This window comes from Antedon bifida, chromosome 10, assembly GCF_963402885.1.
Source record: "Antedon bifida chromosome 10, ecAntBifi1.1, whole genome shotgun sequence".
In the NCBI taxonomy this organism is placed as follows: domain Eukaryota; kingdom Metazoa; phylum Echinodermata; class Crinoidea; order Comatulida; family Antedonidae; genus Antedon; species Antedon bifida.
This window is the reverse complement of record NC_136235.1, coordinates 8668095-8690011: the sequence shown is the minus strand read 5'-3', so window position 1 is coordinate 8690011 and position 21917 is coordinate 8668095. Positions and strand designations below refer to the sequence as shown.

The 21917-nt window shown below is 32.0% G+C and overlaps 1 protein-coding gene across 7 annotated transcripts in view; it reads left to right on the top strand.

The window, feature by feature from the left end:
- LOC144853783 (C-myc promoter-binding protein-like) overlaps positions 1 to 21917 on the top strand; it is a 52456-nt gene that overhangs the window by 22329 nt on the left and 8210 nt on the right. The window contains exons 3-21 of one of the 7 annotated variants that reach the window (XM_078711610.1): positions 1136 to 1272; positions 1696 to 1897; positions 2514 to 2643; positions 3054 to 3223; positions 3648 to 3877; positions 4856 to 4922; positions 5179 to 5379; positions 5795 to 5970; positions 6885 to 6927; positions 7104 to 7244; positions 8264 to 8405; positions 10776 to 10921; positions 11632 to 11756; positions 12764 to 12946; positions 14280 to 14553; positions 16031 to 16283; positions 16510 to 16686; positions 17563 to 17709; positions 18957 to 20315. In XM_078711610.1, the coding sequence (XP_078567736.1) occupies positions 1136 to 1272; positions 1696 to 1897; positions 2514 to 2643; positions 3054 to 3223; positions 3648 to 3877; positions 4856 to 4922; positions 5179 to 5379; positions 5795 to 5970; positions 6885 to 6927; positions 7104 to 7244; positions 8264 to 8405; positions 10776 to 10921; positions 11632 to 11756; positions 12764 to 12946; positions 14280 to 14553; positions 16031 to 16283; positions 16510 to 16686; positions 17563 to 17709; positions 18957 to 20315 (4303 nt within the window). Of the gene's footprint in view, positions 1 to 1135; positions 1273 to 1695; positions 1898 to 2513; positions 2644 to 3053; positions 3224 to 3647; positions 3878 to 4855; positions 4923 to 5178; positions 5380 to 5794; positions 5971 to 6869; positions 6928 to 7103; positions 7245 to 8263; positions 8406 to 10775; positions 10922 to 11631; positions 11757 to 12763; positions 12947 to 14279; positions 14554 to 16030; positions 16284 to 16509; positions 16687 to 17562; positions 17710 to 18956; positions 20316 to 21917 lie in introns of all 7 variants that reach the window. The other 6 variants (XM_078711609.1, XM_078711612.1, XM_078711611.1 and 3 more) reach the window with 6 other exon arrangements.

Sequence of the window (21917 nt, the reverse complement as noted above, 5' to 3'; positions counted from 1 at the left end):
TGGAATCATTTTATTTGTGTGTGTGCTTTTTTGTTTTTGTTTTTCATTTACATTTTTAAAATTTTAATTGTTTTTAATATTTTGCAATTTTTTTTGCGTGAGATTTGGTTTGTTTTCTAATTTCTAATTAAAACTTCAACGACGAGATCATTCGATACGGTTGGGCGGCTGCCGAGACTAAACACCGTTTTAATTTGGCGGCTCGGCATGGTGTTTGTAGATCGCCTGATGCGGGTGGTCCAACGTTGACAATCCTGAATACGATGATACAATAGGACTTGTAGGTACAGTATCCCTCATGTAAACTGATGTAAGCACTGCAAAGTAAAATTAAAATCCTCCCCAATAAAACATCAATTAAACTAATTATATATTTCATATCTACGATAAACACTATACGTAAAACGCTATTAATCATCTAAGACACTGTGAAACAGGTTAGTGAGTAGGTTTAGTTTTACGAATATCAAAAGCATTTCAATAATGGTAACCGACCAAAATCGTCCAGGCCAGAATGTCTTCTAAACCTTTTTACCCAAGTCATTATCATTCCGAGAACCATCGTCTACACTTGCCTAGAGGGGGAGCAAGCGAAGCGAGCTCACCCTCTAGTTTTATCAATTTATGTAATCTTGTACAACAAAAAAAATATCAGAAAAATGTGTAATTTAGCATGAATGATAGTTAACTATTGTATGTTATGTTAAGCTTAGCAGAGTTTATTTTAAATTCATTTTTCCATATTTGTTTAGGTTTTTATTGTTTTTATTTTTTAAAACTGTTTTTACTGTTAAAATAAACTGAGAAGACTATTATGGAATGAGTTTTAAACAGTTCTGACACTACATATGGATTAAATGTTGGATACATTGCATGCATAGATGTGTATCAAATTATTTTATCAAATAAGTCAATCAAACAGATGTTATAATTTGTATTAGTTTGTTTTTATTTGCAATAGTTACCTACGTAACAGAACACCGTGTCCATGTTTATTGATGTTGAAAAAAATATTTATGAATTTGAGAAATATATATAATATTTAAAATAAAAATATAAATTGCAAGTTATGTACAAGACTTTACTATAAATGTTATTGATGTACTAACAACTCAACTCAATTTTTGTTTTGTAGGTACCTGCTGGATTTACTTGTATAGAAACCACACCTACAGGTTTCCCAGCAGACCTCAGTCATGGCTGCATCGGCAGTCTGAACATTTATCTCTGCATCAAAAGAGGATTTGACAAACCTCCACTCACTGATATAGGGTAGGTTATGCAAACCTATAAATTGCTCAAATTGCAGTTGAAAGACTTGAAATTAACACCTGGCAACTATACTATTTATGTGGTACAACTATCAAGTTTTATCTTTCCTAACCCCTAATGGTTTAGTCAGCTATTCCCACTCACAGAATGATTATCTATACAGAGAACGTATTTTTTTTTTTTATACAAATTTTTGCTACAGTATTGAACGCATCCATAAACATAGTGCATCAAAATGACTAGAATGTAAACTATATATGCAGGTGTCTTTCCTAGTTTTATAGTTTTAGACCTGGTTATTTTGTCCCTTGTATATTTGCGTTCATATTTTTGTTGTGAAATCAATTTGTTTTAATGCACTGAGGTATTAAAATTATCTTCCAATAAATAATTTAAATGTTTGATCTCACTTTTTCCATTTAGAATTTTATATGAAGGAAAGGAACGTGTAATGAATGGATGTGAAATAATCAGCACGACGCCTACTGGTCACCCAGCAAATGTAAACAATAGTCGTATAGGCGTAGGAGGCCAGCGTGCTTATATTACATATAGAAGGGCGCACACAACATCGCCACAAAATGCTCTAGCAGTATATGATATTTGTGTTATCCTTGCAAATAAGGTTTGTTTGTGTTGTATGAACTATTATTCACATAAACATATGCATATATACTAAATACTGTATAAGAACACATTTCTATTTGTAGTAAAATTCATTGATTGACATGATCTACAATTTATCAATCACTTTGATACAATTTTTACTATATTTTATCACTTCTTGATATTATTAATTCATATTTTTAATTCTAATGTAAGACGATAAATCCAATTTTTAAATAGTTTTACATTTTTAACAGTTTTTTTTTTATTTTTAACTCTTTATCTTGTATTTTAATCTGTTATAATACAGCACGTTTTAAATTGTTGCAAAAATGTTTGTTTGTTTTTTATTGTTGTTTTAATCTACCAAGCAAAGTGAATTTCCATTTTTATGGACAAATAAAATTTCTTGAATCTTGAATCTTATTACACCAACAAAAATGAATGCCTTCTCCGAATAAACACCTCCTCCGAGTAAATGTCCCCTAAAAACCCTACTAAAAACGCCCCTGACGGATTTGAATAAATACGGTAAAAAGATCAAACAATTTTATATGTTTCCAATTTTTATTAGCTACTTAATATTCTTTATTTGAATTTGGTACAAATAATAAGTTTATTTTTCATTTATATAGGGAGAATCACCCCCGCATGCATTTTGTAAAATTAACAAGAATTTAAACAAAGGTGCAGTGGTTGGATCAGATGTTTACATGTGCTACAAGAAATCGGCTATAAAAAGTGATTCAGTTACGTGTCAAGCAGGTAAAAATTGTGTCAACCTCTTTTTTTTTAGTCGTTATTAAATATTGGTTTATTGTGTAATGATCAATATAAGTGGTCTTAAAATACAATTTACAAGTTATTAGTTAAGTTGACAATTATGAAATAAGAAACACTACAAACTACACATAAAGTTTGAATAATATATTTTATATAGTTCTATTTATATTATATAACATATCTGACTGTATCCTTGCAATTTGATTGTTTAATTACGCATCACATGTCATTTGGAATTAGCCCCAGCCGAGTTGAAAATAGTCTATTTTTCAACTCATGACAGTCAATGTTTCAACTCGGGAAATATTTTCACCATCTAACTATTAAACTTTCATTATTTGTAAATTATTATTCAATGATTAAAAATCTGCCAATAACTTGTTCTTTTCTAGAAACATTGAGTCGATATCCATTAGAAGACCATGAATCGTTCAACCTGCCAGATTCTGTGGCAAGGTTTTGCCTACCCATGGGTGCTGTGATTGAATGCTGGGCTAAGGATAGAATGCATCCATTACCAGTGTTCTCAACATTCATTCTTACTGATAGCTCTGGTGAAAAGGTATGGTTTAACGCTTATACAACAATTCATGCGAACACACATTAGTAAATATACCATACTGTACAAGCTGAATCCGCTCTTCAAATTTTAACACTTTTATTTGTATACAATTGTTTACGTTAAACCAGTAATTAAATACGTATGTTTGCGACGTTTCAATTTGCCTTACGTTGTTACTTGAATTCAAACTGATTTGATTTTCTGTAGACTGACTTAAGCGGCGTAAAAGATCATTTCCACACGGTTGCATCTGCTTATGTTTTTCGGTTCCAACCTGTGATATACAAGGTTATTTTATTAAGACACTTTGTGTCGCTACGTCATAGAGTTGCCCCCTAAGTGGAACCACAACAAACACTTGCTATTCTTCTCAATCCAAGTGGAAATTTCAGCAATTGATTGATTTTAGCATTTCTTCCTTTAGATATATGGTGCTGCTGTTACATTTTATGAAAGTTACCCAGAAGAAAGCCTTACACCTCAACAAGCAGTAGCCTTGAACATAAAGCAAAAGAAAGAAGATGGTTATAGTATCAATACAAATAAGGCTGTCTGTCTACTTTCTCGTTGGCCTTTCTTTGATCCATTTAAGAAGTTTCTTTCATTTTTATACCGTTTGTCAATATCGGGCCCTCATGAAATACCAATTGAAAGGTTAGTTTTAAATGTTTAGAGACAAGAATGTATTAATTCATCTTCCTAATTTTCACCAAATTTTGTAACCAGGTCCAGGACTATATTTTCCCTCAAGAAAAAAATAATTGGAAGATCTCAAATGTTATAATACACCTCTAAGCAGTCAATATCTGTATAATAACACAGCTGCTATAACTTTTATTCAAGTAATCCGCTGCTTCAATTTTGGATCCAAAATAGATCAGTTATAGACGGCACACAATACAGGTTGATTTTCGATGACGATTTACCTTGCATGGCAGCAAATTCTTTACGTGTTTACAAAAACATGATCATTGTTATTATCACCATTATATATATATTTAGCACATGATACTTAATCAATCAAATGGCAAGAATACACTAAACAGTATACAAATAATGAATGTTTATGAGTGTAATGGTACAAAAAATGGCATGAGGTGAATGATGAAAGGTTATATTTCAACGAGGCGAATATAAAACATTCATTATTTGTTTTATATAACATCTAAATAGATTCCTATCATTTGAATCAGATTGAAGAAAATAGTAGGCCTAGGCGTACATTTTATTCACATTGATTTGGTTTTTAATAATATATTAAATATTATATTTATTTGGATTTTATAAACACACCTACTGTAGTGTTAATTATGTCAACAAACGACTAAATAATCCTATGCCTAGCAAGGCTAAAGCACCTAGGCCTAGCCTACTACTAACATGCCTAGGCCTAGCCTAATACTAACAGGCCTAGGCCTAGCCAGGTTAGCGATACCATTGCAAAACTTCGACAGGCAACTGGAACTCATCTAGGCTAATTCTGTGTTTTCCAACGATTCAACGTCTTGTAGAGATGTTCCCATTAATTAATCAAAAATTATACAAACGGCTAATTAAGCTAATTTAAATGCCTTTTTTGGTCCAAGTGATTTACACAAATATCTTTTATATTTAATTTCTTTAATTACACAGATATATTGCACACTTTATTCATGAGGTTCCATTTCCAACACCACAGAGACCTAGGATTCTAGTTCCAGTAAGTTTTCTTCTTTTGTTTCAAATAACCGTTATTTTGCGTTTCAGATAAAAATTGTGTAGAGATAACCGGTTAAATGGTGTTCTAAACCTAAATTGCGTTATTTTCAGGTTGCCGTTTAACCAGTTATTGAAAACTTGTGCTGTTTCTGCTGTCATAAAATAGAGCTATGCTATGTCCATATATGTATACACTGATCCACAATAAAGTCTAACATTTGAATTTCTTGAAAATGAATATGTTTTCTATATTACAGCTTGCACATGATCAAATGATACTGACGCAGCCTAGGATGACAGCAATACCTCTGAGTGGGGCATCCTTCTGTGCATTACTTCGAAACCTAGGCCCAGATAATTGTATGAATCTATTAGTGTATGTTTTATTAGAACATAAGATGTTACTACATTCTCTGCGACCAGCCTTGCTCACTAGTGTTGCAGAAGCTGTATCAATGGTAATTAATAACATTATGGTTTTAATTAACTAATCATGTGTTTTAGTTTAATATTATGTTTCATTATTAATATCCTGTTGCAATTGTATTGTTTACCCCCTGATGCTTATTGAAATAATTTCCTTTAATACCTTTATCTAATTTAAACATTTCCTTATTTAGTGCTTATGGAGTAAGTAATTCTATGTTTCATAACCACAGATATAAATCAACTATGTGCTCTATTAGCCTGTTTGGGTGCTTTCTATTTAGTTTTACCCATATACTACATTTTATTGTGAAAATGTAACTTTTCTGGCAACATACCATTGCTTACATAGGTCATTTTGAAGTACTCAAGTTAGTTAAATTTTATTTTTTAACCATTGATATTTTATATTACATTATTATTTGTATTTTTTAATTTTTTCCCCAGATGATATTTCCATTTCTATGGCAGTGTCCTTATATTCCACTTTGCCCTTTGACCCTGTGTGGTGTCCTCAGTGCGCCACTTCCGTTTATCGTAGGTGTTGATTCTCGTTATTTTGACAATTATGAAGCACCTTCTGACGTGACTTGTGTTGATATCGATACCAACAGTCTACTGCAGTAAGTAAAATTTAAATATTTGTTTTGCCATGCATGATAATGTTAGTTAAAGACGTTCTCTCACTCTGATATACTCTCACTCTGATATACTCTCACTCTGATGCTCTTACTCTAGCACTCTTACTCTAGCTATTAAAAATAAAAAATGTGTTACTTTAAATACAATCAAGTAACTTACTGCAAAAAAGGGGAAAAGAATAAAAAGTTTGCAGTCAATTTAAGAATTCTATAGGTGTAAATCACCCAAGATTCAAACTGTGACTGTTCATTTGTTAAGAATTATCACTTTGCAGTAGGTCCCTCCCTTTAGGACACCCCAATTCAGGACGCATCTCTATAAAGGGGACACTTTGTTTGATCACGAAGCTATTCTGCAAGTCAATTTCTCTATCGTCTACTATCTAAATGGCAATATATCAATGTTAATATCGCATTATACATTCATATGTAGCTAAAATAACTTCACCAATAAACTAATGTATTAACAGCTTAGCCTGTTGTCTGCAATCTGTATACATCCAATCAGATATAAACATACTCCAGTACTAATTTTTCATCTCCCGATATTTTTTATCTGCAGCTCTCCCGGTGAAACTTCCCCTGGTTTTGTTTTTTTGTTTTGATTTGAAAAAAAAATATCACTTAATGTATAACATTGATAATTTCTACTAATACTAGGGCCTGGCATACCTATGTTTACTATTATAGATGTCAATTTTAATAATAATAAATTTATTTTTCCAAGCTGGGAGGTCTGTTAACACATATTATAATGTCATTTTCACTGTTTCTTATTTTCTTTAGAAATGAATACATAGTAGCTAAACTATCATTGTACTATATACATCATACTTTCATTTCATTTTTAATTTATAAGTTTATATACTGTATAAACACAGTTATTTTTATCACAGGAGTGATGACCGAAAAGGACAAAATTGGAAAATGCTTCCAAAGGTTAGAAAACACATTTTTATTTGTAATTTAATTTGGACTTTTGTAACTCGCATCCTTTAATTCTTCTATTATTTTATCAAACATGCTTAGTAAGAATAATTTAAACTTTATTTTATGTCATTGATTTTGCCTAAGTCATTTTTATTTAATTTTGTTATACTTTATTTGTTAAATAGAAGCTGGCAAGACGTTTACACACAAGGTTGGAAACTTTGTACATGGAGCTGTGTCAATCCAACGTGTGGGATGGCGTATCAGATGATCTGGCTGTTGAGATAGCACCCATTGACCTTGATTTTAGTCGCAAAAAGAAACAGGTAAGTTGCTAGATAAATTCTGTAAAACCTTAAGCTCTGTCTACACTATCAAACTAGTTTGACAAAACAGTGTGATGTGCCCAAATATGCTAGTGATATGACATCATCCATATATAGGCACATCACATTTGTTGTCACAAGTTTGATAGAGCTTTAGAGTCAGTCAGTGAACTTTAACATGTTGCAAAACCTGTGGAGCACCAGGTTCACCCAAGATCCTAAGGTCCAATTGAAAATTTAACATTCAAAATATAATATAATAATAAAATAATAATAATAATATTTCAAAATATAGGATAAACAAGAAATATTTCTTACAAAAAACGCTGCTCGCTTATAGACGTAACAGTTTTAAAGATATTTTGTCCCTCTGAAAAATATTTTTTATTTCAAATTTGTTTTTGAATGTGTCATTTTATTGTCACATAATAGTTATTTTACCTGAAAAAATGTAATTTAAAGCAAAAAATACTTAAATTGTCTGTCAGACAATGGTTTTTGAGTTATAATTAAACGTTTCTTTTCTCTTTTTATATGTGAATAAATATTTTTTTGTTACAGAAGTGAATAACTTAGATATGAAATACAGACTCAATTTCTGTCACTTTAGTACAAACATGGAACTATAATTATAGTTCCATGGTACAAACAAAAACTTTCATGGACTGTTTTGATTTACAGTATTATATAATATAATGGGACTCATAAATACCAGAAATGCTTTGTGATTTTTCATTCAACCGTTAGACTCTTTTCCCAGACGTTTTTTGGGTCTAGCAGCTGGGACCTATAAATTATAGTGGAGTTTCCATTTTCGCAAAAATGTCAGTCTCTCAGTACTAAAACTGCTGCTTGCTTTATATCGGATTACGTCATCTCTTGTGACGTAGCGGGCTAGAGCAGCAGCGTGAAAAAAGTACCAATAGGCCAGTAGTTAAAATAACCAATATAATACAACTTTAGGATATCTCTATATACATCTATAATGTAATAATTAATCAACATAATTTATTCTACAGGCTCGCATGGAATTATGCATCCAAGAGGCATTCCTTGTTTTCATGGCATCCATGCTGAAGGGGTATCAACAATATCTACTGCCCATCACACAACAACCTAACATGAGGACCAAGGATGCCGCCTCTAGGTTTGATGGCCCAGGTAAATTAAAATCATCTTATACAGTAAAACTAATTTAGCATTAGGCTTAGGCCTATATAACTTATCTTGTAGGCGCGGCCGAGTCTACGCACAAAATGGAAACGAACGGGTTTAATTCTTATTTTTAGCTGTTCGAAAATCAATTAAAATAATATTTATGATTATAATTATAAATTTAAATACTAGAATTATAAAAAAATGTATACCTACGAAAAATAATATTTAATAAACAGAAACAATACCCACACAATATATATTTTTTAAAATTTAAACAATATTTTATTTTCAAAACACGATCGCACAAGGTCCATAATAGGTGGTGGAGTAATTTTTGTTAAATGTTATCAGGCTTTAAATACTCTTTATTTTGATATGTAAATCGGTTATTAATATTATTTACATTTGCCTCAAATGTTTTAGTCTTTCTCTTTTTAATCTGGCTAATTTAGTATTGAATTGAAGCTAATTTATATTTATGTTTGATAAACCACATCATATTTTTTTACCAACCACTGAAAAATTCATTAATTTCTCCGCTTATTACTAAATTACCATCGTCCAGGCAATGTGCATGTATTAGCGCGTTAATTTAACTCCGCCAAGGAGGTATATGTAGTCGATCGCGTGTGTTTGTTTGTTAGCAGGATTACTCAAAAAGTTATTGCAAGATCTTTACCAAAATGAAAATACAGATAGATATGTGGTCAAGGACCACTCCATTAAATTATAGAGACAATCCGGACCAGGGTCCCAATTCTGGACCATAACCATTCACATACACATGGTTGTAGTAAAATTAGCCTAATCACACACAGCATTAAGACACAAATAAAAAAATAATTTTTTACGGTGAAATCTTGTGTAGGAGAATTTTACAGTAGGCGGAGGTATGCACTCTAATGATTGGACACCGCTGCAGTGGACTGTTCCATTTTTTGAACTAGTCTTCCTAGCACACAAGGCATGTCAGAAAATGTCGTTTCTCGTGGAATATTTGCTTTGAAACGTCAATTTAAACGATTTATTAAATGATTTAATAAGTGGAGTATTTATCAAGAAGCTTTAAATTTGCTATGCGGCGGCCATAACCCATTCTATATAAGTGGCAGATACGCTGTTTCTTGGCCTAAACTTTTTTCCGTATTTCAATTTAAAGTGCAACTTACGGTTAGAATAATCAAAAGGGAAATAAAATTGAATGTTAACATTACTATTGAAGTACTTAGTTAAATTTAAAATTTGTCTGCTTTCGTCCCGATATTTCTTAGGCAGAATGTATCCTTAGGCTTAGGCCTATATAACTTAACTTGTAGGCGGGGCCGAGTCTACGTCTGAAATTCTTTTTTTTTTAGCGGTTTAAAAATCAATTAAAATAATATTTATGATTATAATTATAAATTTAAATACTAGAATTATAAAAAAATGTATACTTATGAAAAATAATATTTAATGAAAAGTTTTTTAACACAATATATATTTTTTTACATTTTAACATTTTTTAACAATATTTTATGTTGTATTCAGAAATACCTACCTGTCAATATAAATAATCTTACTAAAATACATACATTCTATGAAATGCAAAAAAAGTGTCGAATTTTTATGTTTTTTGCGGTCCGAAAATCCATTTCAGGTTCAGTTTAAGTGCAAATGAATATAAAGAAAACATATAAAAATTGGCATCTGTTCTACTTGTTTATGATACACTTGTACATTTGAGAATTCTCTAGCAGAACTTGAACCCACAAACTGCAGATCACTAGTCTGGCGTTCACCTCCAGGCTTCAGCTAGGGTTAGATTTAAGCCCAAGGAAGCAAGTGTGTACTGAACTAACAGGATGAGAATTTAAGAATTACTTCAAAGTACTCTTGTTTAACAAGAGGATCATCAAATGATTCAGTTATTACCAAGTTACAAACAAATATTAAAGACAAGCAAGTTGGAAACAAAGATAATTAAGTTGTGGTATCCCAAACAAACAAACAAACTTAAAGGCAGCTAGGAGGCCACCGCCTGGAGTGTACTGATCAACAACGCTAGTGATATCCATGAACTGTGTCATCTTACATCTCTTTTTGTGAGGAACTAACTAACATTGTTGATGTATTTTAACTGCAGTGTATTAACAAAGATTTTCTGATTTTATTTTATATAAATTAGACAAATAAAAGATGAATTTAATTGAATTGTGCAAGGGTATGGCAAACATTTGACCACTTAACTAAGCTCTCTAAAGCAAAGCTACTTTGAAGTAGTTCTTTTAATTGTCAGCCTTTATTTCCTTGACACACAAACCAGAACCAGAAGAATAAGTCGCTATGAACTTGTAAACAGATTTATCATGTCGTTGTGTTATTTCTTTTTGATAGGTTTTATCAAAAGTAGAGATAAGATGTCACATGCATTTTTTAAGCAATTCATTAAGACCCAGATGTTTATGAGCTTCATTGAGGAACGTTCTTTTGTGTCTCACAATGATGATATCTTTAACTTCTTTGATGATTGCACAAGGAAGGTGAGGAATAAAATATTACATACATTATTACAAATTAATTCATTAAATTTCAGTATATCACCCGGCGGTTTAGAATTAATGTTCTTTGCCTGTTGTATCTATATATATATATAAAAGTATCTCTCCGGAGATCCCGCTTTGTGAATAAAAATACTGAAAGATGGGGTGTATCAATTTGATCTCTGCTGCGCGTGCGTACAATTGAGGGACTAGTGCTGTTCCACCGTACCTCGCAGAGAATGTTAAAGAGTCGCTATCCAATTGAGTTTGAAATATACCATGAAAGCCCCAGTGGTCTAATGGTCAGGACATCTGCATACCAAGCAGAAGATTCCGGATTCGAATCTCAGTTGGGACGACTTTTTCTCATTCTCACAGATTTCCTCATCTTAACATTTCAAATTAAATAATTAAATTTCAGTATATCACCCGGCAGTTTAGAATTACTGTTCTGTGCCTAAATATATATATATATATTTATTTCAAATTAATTAATACATTTTCAGTATATCACCGGCGGCCTAGAATTTGATATATTTATATATACATGTCATGAGTAAGGACTTGAAATAGATGCTTATGGGTTTTTAAAAGGTGTGTGAGAAGTTGGTGGAAATATAGAAAAATACCAATGTATCCTATCTGTTACACTAAATTCTCAAATGCTGTGGATTTTAAACTTTTAACTTATAAGAGGTTATTTTTCATAGGTTGATTCTGAAGGTAGAGAAGAAATCAAATTACTTGAAACTGAAGACTCGTCGCTAAATAGTGAGCACACAGTGTTTGTTGCACCTCCTGAACCTACAGGCAATGAAGATAAAAATGGTTATAGGTAGGTTTTAAAAAATGATAAATTATAAGGTTTATACACTACCTGTCATTACTATTAATTAGTTAAGTGGCCAAGTGGTAGTGCAGAGGTGCTGCCATAAAATTGGCACAGGTTTGAGGCTCTTGTTTACCATAATTAAGGCCAATTTACACAGATGAGCGTTAGCAGTAAAGGAAGCGGAAAACAATAGAATCTATGTTATTTCTTTACATTTACACAAAACGCTCAATGGACGGGCGGTTGAGCGGAAACCCACTCAAATTCAAATTATCTTTTATTAATCCTTTCGGAAATTCATTGCTCGTTTTACAAATATATATATATATATAAAAAATATAATTAATTAATTTGAAACGATAAGATGAGGAAATCTGTGAGAATTAATTACATTTCAGTATATCACTGGGCGTTTTAGAATTAATGTTCTATGCCTAATTTGTTTATAAAAAAATATATATAGATACAGATTTTATGTGGGGGCAAGCACGCAGATTATTGCTTACCGTTAGCACTCCTCTGGGTAAGTTGACCTTTATGGTGATAGAACTCGTTCAGATAAGAACTAAACACTAAAGGTTCTGGTTCGTGTACAAACTAGTTCACCCTTTGAAGAGTACTGGTTCATCTTATAAACAGGCATGAATCATGATGTCATTTGATTGGACGTGTGAAAATATCATTTTCATCAAAGGAAGCATAGATGGTTAATTTATTGTTCTAGAATTAAAAGGTTTTCTATTTTTTTTATTTATGTATGAAAAATGCATATTTGTCTATCATCGATTATTATCATCCTAGTTTTAAATGGGCCTTTACAGTATTTTTTTTCTTTTGTTAATTTCTAAAATTAACATTGTGTCCTTAAAACCTCTGAAAATGCTATGTTATTTTGGCCTTTTCAAATTTTATCCATTACTTTAAAGTTGGTTTGCAAAAAGACTATAATAATATTTTCAGCATTTTATTTCATATTTACTAACAACATATAAATTTGTTTTGTTTCACAGCTACAATGTTTTTCCAAGGTTAAACAGTGATTGTTACAACACATCTTCTGCAACACCACTCAAGCGTGGTAGAAGCACCAAAAGCATTCCAACAAGTCCAGTACCGCGACGAACTAAACAAGAAATAAAGAGTTCTTTAGAATTGGCAAAGAAACAGGCATCATCACCAGAAGAATGGGCAAAGTATGTATTAGTTATTTTTAATAAGAAGTTGTAATTTAAGTCTCTAAATGATTCAAGTTGAGCCTCACTCTTTGCTAATTTCTTTGCAATGCGAAGTCGATTGAGCTCGCTAGTTAGACGATTCTCCTCAGCACTAAACTCTAATTCTACCTTCAGGGAAGCTTTACTTTCAGCCAGCTTTATTTTCCTATCCATTATAGAACTAGTAGTACTAGCTGCAACACTAGCAGCAAATCCGACACTCGGATCTGACCGTAGAGACGCCGTTTCCAATAGCCTGTTCTCAGCTTTAATAAGACAAGTCTCAATCCTATTGCATAAACTGTCGTAATCCCTGCCATGATCAATCATTTGAGGTGAATCCAAAATAAACGACAATAAATTAGCATGACTTCGAAATAATCTCTACTCATGAGACCTCAACCGATCTATATTTTCTTGAAGGGTGTTTAACGACACGCATGTATTTATTTCTTCTATCAAATAATAAGCTTCGGCCTCACTGGCCTTATATACCCGCTCAGCACTAACCTTACTGGTCGTCATATTATCGTAAATCAACACAAAATGACGATAACAAAGCTTTATTATCGATGGTTACGTATAGACTGTAACTGCGGCCTCACTGGCCACTTCTTTGAGTTGAGATTAATACGTAATAAAGAACACGGAGGGCTTGTATCATGCAACAATCGAAATATTTTATTGTGTACTTCTCCATATAGTGTAACTTCTTTATATTAATAACTAAGACCTCCGGTCTGTACGCTGGCATCATCTCAACTAGCCACACTAGCCGGTGAGATTCTATTATACGTTGACGTCACCTGGCATTTATGCAAATTAACCCAGATACAACAATTACAATACAACAATTACGTAATTGTTTGCTAGTCTACGCATACTGCCGTTACATAGATAATATGTTGCATAGATTACAATACAGTACATCATCTTAGAAGTCTGTCCTAGGCCTATGTGGTTGAGACTTGGTTACTACTACTGTAGGCCTAGCTGAATGTTGAGATTCTATTCCACCATTTTGTTAGTCAGCATAAGCCTTGTTCATAGTTGTGTTGCGATATATGCAGTGTTTGCAAAAAAGGAAATGTAAAATTATATTAATTTAAATAGCTTTAGTCTTTCCCTTTTCCTCTTCCTAATGAGATTCCAGCACCTTTGTGAACATCAATGTTTTTTAGGATTCACTGCTGCTTGGGGCAGACCAAAACTAGGCAATGGTTAATAATGCCAATTTCCATTAAGGAATATTATTGATAAATTGACAAAAATTAAGTGATTGACTTGAAATATGTTTTATTCTGTATATTAGATGTTTAATGGGTAATTGCTATAGTATATGGTTCACACATCTGCCATCTTACGTTAAATCCAGTCACTCAAAGACCAGAGCACTTCGAACTGCTTTTACTGTATTAAAGAAAATGCAGACATACAATCTAACTCTTGCTGATGAAGTGTGCTACAGGGTTATAATGCAGCTATGTGGACAGTACTGTCAACCTGTTCTTGCTGTACAGGTCTTTATGGAGATGAAGAAAAATGGCATCACTTTGAATGCATCTACGTATGGCTACTATAATAAGGTTTGTATGACATTTCTGTACTTTTTTTCTAAATGATAAAAACATTGTTATGTGAATGACAGTGGCATGGCTGCATTCTGTTTTTTTTCTGTGGAAGTGAATAACTTAATTAAAACTACAAAATGTCCCACTCAAATTGTTACTAGTTTTATGTGTTTGGAGACAATATTATATCTTTTAAGATCATGTTTCCAAAACTTTAACCACTTATCTCTATATCCCATAGTAAGCTACTGAATCTATCTAAAAAATAGTGTGAACTGGGACAACATTGTAGGCAAAAGTTTTTGGTTTTTAATGAATATATATGTTGTCTTGACCACATACAACAAATCAACCCTCTGTCATCCACTGCCATCATATACAAATGAGCATAAATATGCAAATTAGCTAAAAAACCCATATTTTCACGGTATCTCCTAAACTAATAATCCATTTACTACAATTATTGTAGAAAGAGAAGAGACAGGCACCACTTATGCCTGTGTATATCGTATCATGATGAGCACTACGAATGTATCTCATCTGCTACGCCCCTACGATCATCTAGGTCATGAGGGACAACTAGAAAAAGTTAAAGAAAAACGAAAACACACATCGATATTTTCAATTAAGCTTTTTCCAAAAGATTTGGTATCCCATTAAACTCGATATAGTTCCATTCCAAATTATTTGGTTTAACACAAGTAGGTAAATTTATGGGCTTGATCTCGAGATGGGCTTTCTTTTCGAGATTACTTTTGCAGACCAAAGAGGAAGGCCTTCCCTTCGAGGGATACCTTCTTTTCGAGGTTTTACAGTATAATACTGTACTATGTTTATTTATTTCATTCTAATCCAACAGCAATTATTGCCACTAACATTACTCATATACATTTCAGTCAATATGATGTAATTTTCAAATAAAATCACATACACAAGGTCATTAGTGATATGTTAATATTGTTTGTGGTTCATAATAAAAATTAAAAGGGTGGTCAATTTTATAGAAGCCAAATTTCCTATCATACATGGTATTTGATCACTGAAAATGCTTTCAATGTGTTCATTGGGTACGAAAACATAAGGTTTGCCACAAAAATTGTAATAAATGGATTATTAGTTTAGGAGATATCGGGAAAATATGGGTTTTATAAGTAATTTGCATATTTATGCTCATTTGTATATGAAGGTGGTGGATGACGGAGGGTTGATATGTTGTACGTGATCAGGACAACATATACATTCACTTAAAATTGAAAAACCTTTGCCTACAATTTTGTCCCGCTCAAATGCTAGATTCTGGCCTAATCGTTACTGTGCACATTTCAGTAAGACAGCTGTTAATGCTTTGCTTAAATTACTTTTGGGCCCGTGATAATCATTATTTATATTTGAATACAATTATAGTGTAGATGATACTCTGTGACCACTTCTGCTATAGGATATTGGACAAATAATGTTATGCATGACTAATGGTTATTTGTACTTTTTGCAGGCGGTTTTAGAAAGTCCATGGCCAGCGTCATCATTCACTGCTTACCAACAATGGATAAAGCTACGTAATGTTATAATGGCAGTAGGACGATTTCGACAAGGTCTCAAAAGGCCTAACTGGGATACGGTAAGCGAAACAGACACGCGTAGTGGCAGTAGCGTCGATGTTGATATTGCTGTTGGGGAATCTAAACCAGAAATTCAACTAATTGATATTGATGGAAAATTAACACGAGAGGAAAAATGTGGTACAGGTAAGGATAATTTTAAAGGACAATTTAATCAGCCCTTATTTCTTTGCACTGCATTGTACTATATGACATTTACCATAATAGCATGCTGTCGGCAAACTATTATTTACATTTCTTGGGGCTTGCACCTGCTTTCATAACGATCATAATTCACATTCCAAATATGGTATGTAAAACCAAACATTGTCAGATGGAAGCTTGAAGTGTGTGTGTGTTGTTTCCTCTTTAGGAAATTCAGATATGGGATACGCATCAATGATCGAAAGCCTGGGTAGTACCGATCTGCTTGGCTCTCCTGATGCAACCATGGCCCCATTGCAGATGAGTTCACCAGCTAGTCCATCCCGAAGTCCTCAATGCTTAATGGACAAGAGTTCTAACGAAGACGACGCTACAATAACGCTCAGTGAGTGCTATGTATATATAGATGTTTGTTTCAAAGTCTTGTTTATTTATGGTGATTTTGTGGTGTATGTGTGCAGTCTTAGAATTCTTTGTTTACATTATCATGCAAACTATACAATTACAATGTATTTTCATTTATATTGTCTAAAAAGTGTTCAACCATCAATCAGTTATACTGTAGATAAATTTAATAAACAAATGATTTTCGGTTGCCTAGGGAATCATTACTGGTTGCCTAGCAATGTCTTTAAGTGATAATGTAGACAAAAGATTCCATCTAGGATCGGTTGCTTTGTAGTTCAATTGTAAATATGTATTTTGTAAAATATGTACACCTTTTGATTTATATGATAAACAAACTATACCTCACATTATATAACATAATGTATTAAATACTCACAATAATAAATGAATTTTGTAGTTTTTTAGCCACCTGTTTGAAAAATTATGCAAATTGCACCACCTAATATACTGTATGCATGACACTGTTTTAAGTATTTCAAAAAGACTTTTGACACATTTAATTTTTAGATTAAATTATAGTTATGCTGACTATTAATTAATATTTTGATACTTTATACAATAATAAACTAATAAAAGAATCCACTACTTTCCTAATAAACTATTTTATAAAATAAAAAATACATTATATTAACATGAATAATACTCTTTTAATATAGTTAATTGTGTTATACTTAAATTGTATTATAAACTATATCTACATAATGACAAAGCGCTATATAATTTCAATATACAAAATCCAATTGCATTTTCTTAAATTTACTTCTCTTCTCTAAAGTGCTTTACTCTACGCAATGTTAAGTTTGCATGTGCATTTAGAGGCTTTTTGATTTAACACGCTTTCACTCCCTGTTAGATAAACATTCTGTGAAAAGTGTTAAGCAATCTAAGGTGGAAGGCATACTGGGTGATATCCCTGGTGTTGGACATTCAATAGTTCGTAATGTCAAGCCCAGCCATACTAGTATGAGCAGTGTGGCTACCTTAACTGGTAGTAGTACAAGTAAGTTGGATAGTTTTTTCCAGCCAAACTTCATTCTCAATTCCATTTCATGTTATATTATACTAAAAATGTATTTCTTCATTTCATAATGTATATTAACGTCTTTCTGTCCATTAAACTTTTCCTTGAAGACGACGCTGGTATTTTGACCGATAACTGTTTTATTCTGATGTACTCATTATAAAAGCAGACCCTTGTTATTAGATTTTGTGTTTCTTTGTGTTTATACACTGTAGTACTATAGAAAAATTACCAATATTTCTTAAACTTAGATTTGGAAATCCGTTATGTTTTTTGTTGTTTTTCTGCCCTTTTAAAATAATTCAATTGCCTAAGTCAAGACAATCTAGAAGGAATATTCTTTATTATGTAATAATTTCTATTAAAATTAAATTGTAAATACAACATTTAATAAGAGAACGCTTTGTACAGACAAACACAAGAATTATGACATCACTCTGCCACTCTGGCAATCATTGCTGTGTGTAAAACTGTCATTAGTCACTATTCGACTTGGTTATCACGCTGTTGCTTTGTAGTTTGCACCATATTTTATAATGGTTACTACACTTACACAAAAGCGTAATCCTTTTCTGTCATCTTAGAGGCAGAATGACTACAGCACTATTAGAATATTTTTTTTATAGCTTTTGCTGTACATGCTTTAATTGTGCTAGTGCTTATGCTTGTATTTTATTCTTCTTTATTTATGCTTCTATTTTAGTCTCTTTATTACTTTGTATCTTTCAACTTTTACTTTTTATCTTATTATTTTCATTCCTTTGATTTTTCACAACCTCAATTATTATTTTCCCATGCATGCTATTTATAACTTGTGTTCTAAATGTGTAACCTTATAAAAATAATTATTATTATGAATACCATATTTTATTTAAAAAAATGAATTTTCAAACATTACAAACTCCACCAAAATTTAACTACACAATATTTGGGAATGTTTATCATTCATGGCTGTAGTGAATGAGTGCATACACATGTCAGGTTCCAATGTGACCAATCAGTTGCATATTGTTGCTATGAGTGCCTAATACAAATGAAATATGGTTTGTTTTATTATTATTATTGTATAAGGTTACTAAGTGAACATAAGGCATCCTTTTATCACTTAAATGCTACAGGCATTTAATTTTTTTTTAAATTTTTAATTACCCTACTTAATTTTCTTTTAATTTAATTTTTACCATCCTCTTATTGTTTTCTGTTGATTTTTCATTCCGTTCTCACAGGCAGTTCAGCAGGGCTCTTAATTACTGGTCATGATTCTGTAGACACTACCTTAGATGATAGTGTATTTGAAAGTCAAGAAGCAGTCAAATGCAGTTCTAGTCGCAAACGCAATTTAAGTACGGGCGATTCAAGCCATCTAAGTCCAACTCAGTGCAATTATAGAAGTCGTAGCACAAGTGGTGATAGTAATGCAACCATCACGTCCTATCTTACCAGTCAGCATAGCTTGGACGGTGAATCTAATCTCATCAGGAGCAACCTGTTTGGTAGTGATGCAAAAATTCTTGAAGGCTTTGCGAATTCAAATCCAAAATTAAGGCTCTCACCACTTTTAGGAAACTCATTAAATGAAGAAGAAAATGGAGAAGCCTCGGAGGGTGCCTTCCCTATTCCACGTTGTCAGTCCGACGGGAAGAAACCAGAACACTGGAATGGACTTCAGTTTGACACTAAAGGAACGCCTGAACAACAAATTGAAATGGAAAACTTGATACATGGAATTGAAGAACTAAATCAAAATTTAGACACTAAAAAGAAAGATTTAGAATCTGTAGAAAGTAGTAACAATGAAGGGGCCTTTATTTCTATAATGGATGATGAGATACCTACAACTAATCTAATTGATACATCAATAGAATATGATAATCAATTAATTGATGTCAATTCTGAAAGGACTATTAGTTCTACTGCTACAGATAATGCAGATTTATTAGTTGATTTATCTGTATTAGACGATATTTCAAATACAACAACATTTGAAGTAAATCTTTTAGATGAAAATAATGAGTCCGAATCAACAGAAAAAATATTGGACTCTGATGTTGAAACTGTGAAAGTAGGTAAAAATGAAGTTTTTGTTCCTAATGGACACATTGAAAGTGTGGAGAGCAGAACCCAACACAAAAGTATATTTCAAGGAAGTTCATCTTTAATGTCTTTGAATGAAGAACAAGACGCAGATTCTCAAAGTACGGACTCATATTCTGGTTCAAAAGAAAACTTAGCATTAGCTAAGAAAACACCTCGTCGAACTAATAGTTTCTTCTCACGAGTTAGTAATTTTAGTCCTAGAGTATCGAAAATGAATTTGACAAAGACCCTAAGTAATGCCTCTGAACAATTTGAAACATTACATGGATCTGCTAAGAAGGCTGCCAAAGCTGCACGTGCCGCTGCTACGCGTTATGGTACTAAATTTGTAGAATATGGTCGTCAGTTTTCTATTCCATCTATCGACCAGCAAGGATCTCTGGACTCAAATGGCCATTCGCATTCTGATACACATTTAAACCGGCCCCAGTCTTGGAATGAATTTCAATTTGATGGGATTGCTGATGATATTGGAACACCGTTAACAGGTTTGTCAAATTTCATTTGTATTTATCAGCTTAAGCTGCTGATTCTTACCCCAACTCAAGGCTATTTTCTTTTAGCCATGTAAGAGAACAATACAACAACTCATAGACTCCCTCAAAAAGCAGGCCTTTTTAAATATGAGAAAACCAGAATATTCTTAATGTACAAAAAGAGTCCCAGATTCCTTTCTCTTCTATAATGTCTTCTGTAAACCAGACTATCCAGTCCAAACGCTTTTGAGATAACTAGTTTTTGTTTACTGTATTATAGTATTTAAATATTTTTTTTTTTACAATTTCTAGAAAAATAAAATTTCAGTTATTAAAAGCAAATAAATATTACTGCAGTATTATAAAATATTTTATATTTAAAAGTTTCAATTTTCTTGCCATAGCTTTTAAAAAATCATTGAAAGCAATTTCCACTACTTTACTAGTTCATTGTTGATTAACTATTTTATTTGGTTGTTTTCATAATCATTCCTGTACTAATATGGGCATATATGATACTGTACATATAAATGACATGTTCATTTTCATACACATTATGTGATAATTTGTCAGTTTTGTTTATAGTTTTTATACTTTTTAACCACTAAGAAATAACTTAATATATGTTTATACTTGAAAAGTTGATTCTCTTAACTCTTCATCTCAAATGCTTTACAATTTAAGGAAGCGGACATTTCAGCAGGTTTTTTTCCCAATAGCACTGGATTAGTTATTAGTATTATTTAGGCGTTGCTTTCCTGGGCCACATTTTATAGATGGATACTTTGTGCTTAGCTGAACCTTGTTTTTAACTTGGTACAACAACAATCGAAGATAAGTTAACTATAGGCGGTAGTGATTTGTATTGGACATTTACTAGTTAGTACTAGAGCCATGGTAATTACATACAGTAGATATCTTCACACTGAATTTAATACAATAAAATAAAATCAATGGATGAATTGCATTTTGATAGACAATGGATGCTTTAATATTGCTTGTTTATGTTTGCCATGTTGTCATGAGTAATTGTATATGTATGAGAATGCATAATTGAAACTTATCCACCTTTATAACTATACTTGTCATGGTTAAGTATAAAATGTAATGTTTCATTATTAGATTGTTGATAAATATATATTATTTTTTTGATTCAATTTTTAAAAATCTTAAACTAAATATGTTGCAATTACTATAGTCTATAAATTCAATATTCTATTCTAGGCCCCCTGGGGGACCAGTTTTTGTCCTGTACTGAAGTGGTTACCTAGTATAAAGAGAAAGTAGATAAATTAATTGTAAAATTGTTTCATTCAATCTTTATTATTTCATTTGTGTTTGCTATGATCCCAAATTTTATTTGCTATAATCCGATGAATATAATCGCTCTCTTACTTGATAGTAGATTTTAGCATGGAGTTAGATACCAGTCCTCCATTATTTTATTCCCTCCCACCAATTATTTTGTTCAAGTTTCATAGCCAGGTGAAAGCAATTATGTTTTACTATACAGGATATTCCTCAATTAAGATTTTACTAACTTGATAAAAAAATGTTAAAAACATTTCTTACAAATTTTCTTAATTAAAAATATTAATACATTTATTCATTTAT